At 42.7% G+C, this 9,101-nt stretch overlaps 1 protein-coding gene across 1 annotated transcript in view; it reads right to left on the reverse strand.

The window, feature by feature from the left end:
* tmem132e (transmembrane protein 132E) overlaps positions 1-9,101 on the reverse strand; it is a 191,436-nt gene that overhangs the window by 85,301 nt on the left and 97,034 nt on the right. Inside the window, exon 3 of the mRNA XM_079565569.1 lies at positions 1,194-1,334. Coding sequence (XP_079421695.1) covers positions 1,194-1,334 — 141 coding nt within the window. The remainder of the gene's footprint in view (positions 1-1,193; positions 1,335-9,101) is intronic.

Raw genomic sequence — 9,101 nt, forward strand, 5'->3', positions numbered from 1 at the left:
GTCGCCTTTTTTATTTCTGCTTATGTCACAAAGAAGTTTGGATATTTTTCTGGCTCGTAGATCAAACAGAGCGTAATCAGCACAAGGGATGAAGCCAAATGTAGAGTTTAATAACTCAAAAACACAGTAGAAAAGCTCTGCCTCTAATATAGCAGCCGTCAACACTCGGCCAATCACAGCTCGTACAAATGTAACTGGGCAAAACTGGCTTAACCGCCACAGATGGCATCTACGACTGACGGTTCGGTCCACACCAGACCTCCGCTTCATCCGAGGCCGGGTCGCAGAGGCAGCGTCTCAGCAGAGATGACCAGACTCCCCGATCCAGATAGAGCTGACTTTATTACAGACTGCGCTCTCTAAACCAGAGTCTGAGCTGGATTTAACCAGAGCTAAATGTTGTTCGTGCTGCAGCGTCTGCAGAGTTTACAACATACAGGCTAACGATGCTAACTCGCGGCTAGCAGTTCTGGCCATTCTGACGCCGTTTTAAGCCCAGGGGTTTATTCACCTGAAAAACTAACCCAGCGACTAAAAAGTCCTCAGAAAATCCAACTTAAAGACATACAGCATGTTTATATTGAGGGAAAATGAGCTGCAGCAGAACAATGAAAACGCTGTAGCTACTCGCTAAGTTACTACAAACACACGAGAAAATCTACAGGAGCTGAAGTAAAGACGAAAAGAGACCATTTAAGTAACATCTCAATACTATTGTTAAATAAAAACACATAAATGAATAAAGCTCAGGCACTGGGAGCTTTAGGACATGGGCTTTTCTGTCTATGATGGACAGTAAATAAATATCATCAGCACAATTCTAATATAACTGCTCTTAAATGTGTCGCCTACTTTACTTAAGGAAATGTTAATGAGTAAATTCACTAATTACAAACCAATCTGCTGTGAAAAAGTAAGAATGTTGAAGAAAATGCCTTGTACTCATATCGGTATCGGCGAGTACTTAAATCAAAGTACTCGTTTGAATCGGTTTTAGAAAAAGTGGTATCGGTGCCTCTCTAACACTTTCCGACCAGATTATCGGTGTGAAAAGGCCTCCTCGTGTATCACCCGCCTCTGTCTCACACACCCTGGCCCCTCCCTCCTCCACACCCTGGCCCCTCCCTCCTCCACGCCACCTCGGCTCCTCGGTCTGGCGCCCCCTGTCTGCCCGTTCCCCCCCCTGCACTCACCCCGGCTTGGCTCCTCGGTTGCGCGTGACCTGGATGGTGCTGATGGAGTGCTTGGCCCCGGACTGCACCTCCCAGTCCACCTTCCACTGGGCGCTCAGGGACCGGGTCTGGAGGAGGTTCACGCCTTTCTTCGCCTTCACCCTGAAAACAGAGACAAAACGCCGGGATTAGGACGAGTGGGCGTTCAAAGCGCAGGGGAGAGGATTAAAGCGAGGAGCTCATGTACCATCGACTTTACTGAGCTTTAAACCATGTTCTACCACACTGCAAAACATCAGGCATTGGCTTAAATGAACTGAGGAAATGTTTCTTGTTTTGAGCGGTTTTCACTCATTTAGACACTTTTCCTGTTGGACCAAGTTTACTTTGCTTGTTTGTGGACATTTCAGACCAGTTCTGAGGTAAATCTCGCTTGAAATAAGAAAGTAAAATCGCCAATGAGATAAGACCAATTTTCTTACCCCATTGGTAAAGAAAATGACCTGAAATAAGGACGAAATGTATCGAAACGAGTCGGAAACATCTCAGAACAAGTGACATAATCTAGGACAAATGCCCAACAACTCTTAACCAGTCAAGACAACTAAAATGTGGATTATTTTGCTCAAATTGAGATGTTTATCTGATCGAGTATTTCACTTCATTCACAGTTTTCACGTTGCAGTAACGGAGGAACTGTGGAAAACGTGGATGTATGAAAAAACAAAATGGACACAACAGAAAACATCTGGGCAAACACGTGCAGAAATGTATCTGAGCCAGTTCCTTAGAATGCAGTACAACGACATGTTTGATTTGAGCGTTCTATCCTCTTACAAATGAATGGAGAAGCCGGACCCAATACTAAAGTATGACGAGGAATGACTTCTGATTTCTGTGTTTCTCTAAGGCAGTGTTTCCCTTAGAAACACGGGGACCCCTTGGGGTACTTGAGCACTTGGCAGGGGGTACTTGGACTGACCTCAGATTTAAAAAGGGGGAAAGAGATGATTTCAATATTACTTTCAAAGAAAAGTTAGTAGTAGTAAAAGGCTTGACTTTGAGAGTATTTTTGCTGTATTTTGAACATTACACTCTACTAAACACTGAATAATCCATTTTCAGTTGCTTGATTTGTTACGATTTTTGCAGGACCTTTGAGTGAGGGGGTACTCGGAGCATTAATGAATGTCTCAAGGGGTACATGGGGCGAAAAGGTTGGGACGTTAGCATCAAACTTCTCCTTTTGATTTCTAGTATGAACTGCAAAGGTGATCCCACTGGGCGAGGACATGCTTCTCTTTGGTCCACATGGCGAGGAGCTGACCTACATGCAATACCACCAGGAAGTCGCTCCAAAAGAAACTTTGTGAAGACGATTCCAATGGAGACTTTGCACGTCCCAAGCACTGCCTCAAAGCCTGGCTCCAAAGAGGTTTTTTTTTTTTAAACCTCTTACCACCCGCCTAAACCAAATGCACTCTGTCCTCTTTGGCTATAACACCTCATTTGAAAGCTAAGACCCACAAAACTGACCTTTTTCCTCACGTTGTTGCTTTGTTGTCACCTTTTGTAGTTTTTTTTGTCTTTTTTTTTGTCACAGTTTTGTAGAATTTTTGTAGAATTTTTGTAATTTTTTTGTTGAGTTTTTGTCACATTTTAGTTGAATTTTTGTAATTTTTTTGTCACATTTTTGTCACATTTTTGTTGCATTTTTGTCACATTTTTGTTGAATTTTTGTCACATTTTTGTCGCATTTTTGTTGAATTTTTGTCACATTTTTGTCACATTTTTGTTGCATTTTTGTTGCATTTTTGTTGCATTTTTGTCACATTTTTGTCACATTTTTGTCACATTTTTGTTGCATTTTTGTCACATTTTTGTTGCATTTTTGTCACATTTTTGTCGCATTTTTGTCACATTTTTGTCACATTTTTGTCACATTTTTGTCGCATTTTTGTTGCATTTTTGTCACATTTTTGTCATATTTTTGTTGCATTTTTGTCACATTTTTGTTGAATTTTTGTAATTTTTTTGTCACATTTTTGTTGCATTTTTGTTGCATTTTTGTCACATTTTTGTCACATTTTTGTCACATTTTTGTTGCATTTTTGTCACATTTTTGTTGCATTTTTGTCACATTTTTGTCGCATTTTTGTTGCATTTTTGTCACATTTTTGTCACATTTTTGTCGCATTTTTGTTGCATTTTTGTCACATTTTTGTCATATTTTTGTTGCATTTTTGTCACATTTTTGTTGAATTTTTGTAATTTTTTTGTCACATTTTTGTTGCATTTTTGTTGCATTTTTGTCACATTTTTTTCACATTTTTGTCACATTTTTGTTGCATTTTTGTCACATTTTTGTTGCATTTTTGTCACATTTTTGTCGCATTTTTGTTGCATTTTTGTCACATTTTTGTCACATTTTTGTTGCATTTTTGTTGCATTTTTGTCACATTTTTGTTGAATTTTTGTTGAATTTTTGTCACATTTTTGTTGCATTTTTGTAACTCTTTGGTTGAGTTTTTGTCACATTTTTGTTGCGTTTACATCCTTGTTTTCTTCTCATTTTTTGTGCCTATTTTGGTGCTTTTTCCCCAAGAATCTTTTTGATTTGGGTAAAGCCAAACTGGAGAAAATGGGATCCGTTCAGGTGGGAGTTAAGAGGTTAAAGTTCGCCCTGACCCATGTGACAAGGCTGGGCCGGTATCATGTTTTTAACCAGGCTGGTTTTTGTTCTGCAGGATTAAAAGCCTTTGGTTGACAGGTGGCGCTCTGTGGAGGCTCGTGGCCCGTCTGCCTTTTAGGGAAAAAGATTTGGAACTTCTGTTTTAAAGTGCAGTTAAGACGACCCCATGGAGACCGAACACTTCACTCTTTCCAAACAATACGTTTCAGTTTTGCCCACGCACCAGCCTCGCTTGTCGCCGTAAACACACACCACGGATTTCCATTGAAACTCGAGCCTCTAAATGATTTTGGGCCGACTCCAGCGCGGCCCGACCACGGACCACGGACCACATCGACCCGCGGCTCCTTTTCACCGAACACAAGACCCACATTAATTATTCACTGGTTCACATTCGGGCTGCGTTTGCTCGTAAAACCGGACCGCGGCGCGTCATTTACGCTCGCTGGTTGTTTTTGTTGGTATCGAGAGTTTCTCCTGATCGATCTCCCGCCTCTTTGCTCCATATTTTGTTTTTTCTATTTGTAGAGGACGATGCAACATGAGGCACAGGAGTGACCACATGAGGCTCAGTGACGTCAGCGCCTCAACAAACTTTTAACTGTCGCCCCCGAAGACAGACAGGCCTTACTTTGCTCAGATGGTGTGTTTTAAAGCAGTGCTAAGTAACTCCTGCCCCTAGAGGCCATAAGCGCCACTGCAGGTGTCGTAGCATGTTGTTAACCTCTTAACTCCCGCCTGAACCGAGAGGATCTTTTTCCTCACGTTACCAGATTTTTTTCCATCATTTTTTTGTTGGGTGTTCAACTGATTTTTGTAACTTTTTTGTCATTTTTTTGTCATTTTTAGTCTTTTTTTTTTTTTTTTGCCACTTTTTTGTCATTTTTTTGTCAAATTTTAATCACATTTTTGTAACTTTTTTGTCATTTTTTTGTCATTTTTTCCTCACATTTTTGTCATTTTTTCGTCCATTTTTTGTCAATTTCTTGTGACATTTTTGTGACATTTTTGCCACTTTTTCGTCCATTTTTTGTCAATGTTTTCTCACTTTTTTGTCACATTTCCATCATTGTTTTCGTCTCAGTTTTGTCGCTATTTTCACAGCTTTTTTCCAGAAGCTTTTGGACTGGGGTAAAGCCAAACTGGAGAAAATGTGCTCGGTTCAGGTGGGAGTTAAGGGGTTAATTGTCCGTGAGAGTAAATCCTACGCTGACAGAAAAGACAAAGGGACAGAGGGACATTGTTCATCCAATTACACAACTCAAACTTAGCTGTAAATACTGTTTAAGTGGTGCCCTTTAGCCTGTTAGCTTCTTCTTCATGATTCCATTAGTGTGTATTGGTGACTCCGACCCGTAGGCAGGAAGACCCCAGAGACACCAGGGGGAGCTGAAAGACCCCCCCGTCATCCCATGAACACTTGTGTTTCCCCCAGAGGGACGACGGAAAGTCATCAATGTGGAGATTTTTTAATAGTTTCCTCCTTTAACAAAGTAAACATTTTGAGACATTTATTTGCTAAACTGAAACTTTCATGAAAGTCTCTGCTGTTTTTGGACATTTAGAGCATAATAGTTCCATTTAGAACAAAGTTTACAGCGCAGTACTTTACTTCCGCCTCAGCCTCTCCTCTGGTGCTGCTTTGCTTTGTGATTAAAACAAGGAAAAAGACCTGAGGCTCCTGTAGCTTCTGGATTATGACGTTTCATGAGGGTTTCAGCTTCATCAGAGCAGTCACCCAGATGTTTGTCAGGTCACCATCTTTATGTAAACTTCTGTCATGATGCTAAACTGTTAGCCGCTAACTGTTGCTGCGTCTTCTGCTTCGAACATTTGCCATCTCTTCTTCACGTGTTTGTGTTTACATGGGGCGGGGCCTGTGGGGGTGAGGCGTGTGTTGGTGAAGGAGGCGGGAGGTGCGGCGCCGGTCTCCTTCTGCTGCTAGCGAGTGTGGCGCTCATGGTGGCGCTCATGGTGGCGCTCATGGTGGCGCTCATGGTGGCGCTCATGGTGGCGCTCATGGTGGCGCTCATGGTGGCGCTCATGGTGGCGCTCATGGTGGCGCTCACGGTGGCGCTCACGGTGGCGCTCATGGTGGCGCTCACGGTGGCGCTCATGGTGGCGCTCATGGTGGCGCTCACGGTGGCGCTCACGGTGGCGCTCACGGTGGCGCTCATGGTGGCGCTCATGGTGGCGCTCATGGTGGCGCTCATGGTGGTGCATCTAGCGGCGCTTTATGGGAATGCAACGGTGCCGGGCCGGCAAAACGGGATCACTGTCTGAATATTGGCACTTAGGATTGTGGTTTGTTGTTTATTGTTTGTTGTTTGTTTATTGTTTGCTGTTTGTTGTTTGTTTATTGTTTGTTGTCAGCCCTACAGTTCCACTGAAGCGTCTGCAGATGGTCGGGGTCCTCAGCCTCTTCCCGGACTTCACAAAGTCACCATTTCAGATAAATAACAAAGGAGAGGAAGTTCTGAAGCCGCTCCCTCCTCCCCTTCACAGCCGAGCGCCGCGTCCTTCATCGCGGCGCTCGGAGCTTTGACTCTTCCTCCTCCTCCTCCTCTTCTTCTCTGCAGCCTCTGTGTTTCGCTCGACACCTCTTTAACGCAGACCTGATGAAAGAACAAACTCACCAGTGCAACGGGGAAAACTTATGCAACCTTCGATCTACCGCTTCATCTTTGTTCTAATCTTTAATCTGCAGTGTTTACACATTAAAGGCAACGAAAGAGCCGCGAGTAAGAGCCGCGGTTCAAAGCGGGGCACGTGTGGCGCCCGGGAGGACGTCCACACGCTGTCTTAATTAAATCCAAAATCAGGCTTGGTAAGAGCAGCGGGAAAGAACCTCCGTATCTCAGAGCCGGCAGAAAGATGCCAGAGTTAATTAGAATTGTTGAGGACTTCATTTTCTGCCTGAGATTCACATTTGGAAACTCCAGTCATTGTATATCATGGAGCTAAAGCCGCTGCTGACATGGTTTTTGCTCAGAGTCCGGCGTGTTCGGCACCAGATTAGCGCTAAGTAGCTGTTCCCTGACTACGGAAAATAAACTCTGGGAGAATTGTTGGTCAGCCCTTCCTGTCAGTGTGAGGAGAAGAGGCGGCAGAACTTCATTAGAGTCTGACGCCGAATGGATGAGGAACTTTACTGTCATTGTAGAATTATACAGGGAAACTACGGAGATCTGATGAGAGCAAACTCCAAACTCAAACCCACCTCCGGGAACAAATAGGGCTGGACACCGTTTAACCTTTTAACTCCCACCTGAACATGTTTTCTCCAAATTCTCCAAATCTGAAAGCTTCTTCAAAATAGTGCCAAAAAACAAGAAGAAAATGAGGATGTAAATTGACTTAAAGTGACCAAAATCCAGCAAATAAAAAGTGATAAAAAATCAGAAAAAAAAGTGACTAAAGAGCAACAAAAAAGTGACAAAAATCCAGCAAAAAAGTGACAAAAATCCAGCAAAAAAGTGACAAAAATCCAGCAAAAAAGTGACAAAAATCCAGCAACAAAAAAGTGACAAAAATCCAGCAAAAAAAGCGACAAAAATCCAGCAAAAAAGTGACAAAAATCCAGCAAAAAAGTGACAAAAATCCAGCAAAAAAGCGACAAAAATCCAGCAAAAAAGCGACAAAAATCCAGCAAAAAAGTGACAAAAATCCAGCAACCAAAAAGTGACAAAAATCCAGCAAAAAAAGCGACAAAAATCCAGCAAAAAAAGTGACAAAAATCCTGCAAAAAAGTGACAAAAATCCAGCAAAAAAGTAACAAAAGTTCCATAAAAAAAGTGACAAAAACACATAAGGGAAATAAAAAGTGACGACAATGGCAAAGAGGAGAGAATGCATTTGGTTTTGGCGGGTGGTAAGAGGTTAAAGGGACCCTTACTTGGCACTGACCAAAAAAGTCCAGTAGGGGGCGGTATCACAAAACCTTTTCTTTATATGTGCCAATTTTCTGTACTTTTTATTTCCAGACATCAATAAATGATCCACAGTGAGTCTAAAAAAAAAGCCTTGAGCGCAAATGCAGATGTTTTCTTAAAGAGACTAGATTCAAGTTGGTCATTTTATACTCACTACTGCCACCTCAGGTCGCACAGCGTAACAGCTTCTATATTAGCTCGTGCATGACGGCACTTCGGATCCGAATTAACACCTTTTTGAGTGACAGCATTTTAGAGGCAGTTGTGGTGAACAGGTCTGAGCTCATTCTACACATTAGGACATGGAGGAACATGTAGGGGGAGGAAGATACAGAATTTTAACATTATTAAACTCTGTGTAGTCCCTTAAAATTTCCAAAACTAACTACGGGCTAACACCACTAACACAGTATTTACAGCCAAGTCTGAGTGAAATAAATGATCTCATTGTGTAATTGGATGAACAATATCCCTCTGTCCCTTTGTCTTTTCTGTCAGTGTAGGATTCACTCTCACGGACAGTTAATGAGCACTGCGCTTATGGCCTTGAGGAGCAAGAGTTACTCAGTTCTGCTTTAAACATCACAGTGCTCATGTGTCAGAAACAAACAGCTGACCCTCGGGTGAAGAACGGCGTCAGAGCTTTCAGGGCAGAAGATGAGAAGGAACCACATCTGATGTACGATGACAAATAAAGCACTGACTAAATCATTTATTACATTTAAACCTCTCTGCCTCTTGCAGATCGAGAGGTTGTTTATGGTACTGTTTTCATTCTCAAACAAACAGGCTTGGCTCTGGCTCTTCCTCCTGCTCAGCTCAAGCCTGATCTGAATCACAAGCTGCAAAACGCTGCTTGTTTTATGTAAATCTGCCTCATATTTATGTGTAAAAGCGTGTGTAAAGATGAGTGCGATGAGTGGACGTGCTGACCGGAGACGTGTTTGTGACGGACACGTGGGTTTGTTTACGCGGACACACGTGGACGAGGCGCGAGAGAAAAGCTCAGCCCCTCGAGGTTCAGCTTCTGCAGCAGCTCAAACCTCAGCATGGATGTCTGTGGAGCTCCCTCTTTACGAACATCACGGCGGCTCCTTCACTCAGAGCTTCCAGTCCGAGAAAATCCTTTTTTAGCTCAAAACCACAAACATATTTAAAGCATATTGATCTGTAGAGGAATGCACCCACACGACTCAATGAAATCGAGATAAGATGATCCTTTATTGATCTCACGCTGGAGGAATTCACTTGTGGCATTCAGCTGTTGATCCGATCACTCAGAGGGTGCAGAACAGGCAGGAAATG

This window comes from Gobius niger (genome assembly GCF_951799975.1).
Source record: "Gobius niger genome assembly, chromosome: 11".
Classification (NCBI taxonomy): domain Eukaryota; kingdom Metazoa; phylum Chordata; class Actinopteri; order Gobiiformes; family Gobiidae; genus Gobius; species Gobius niger.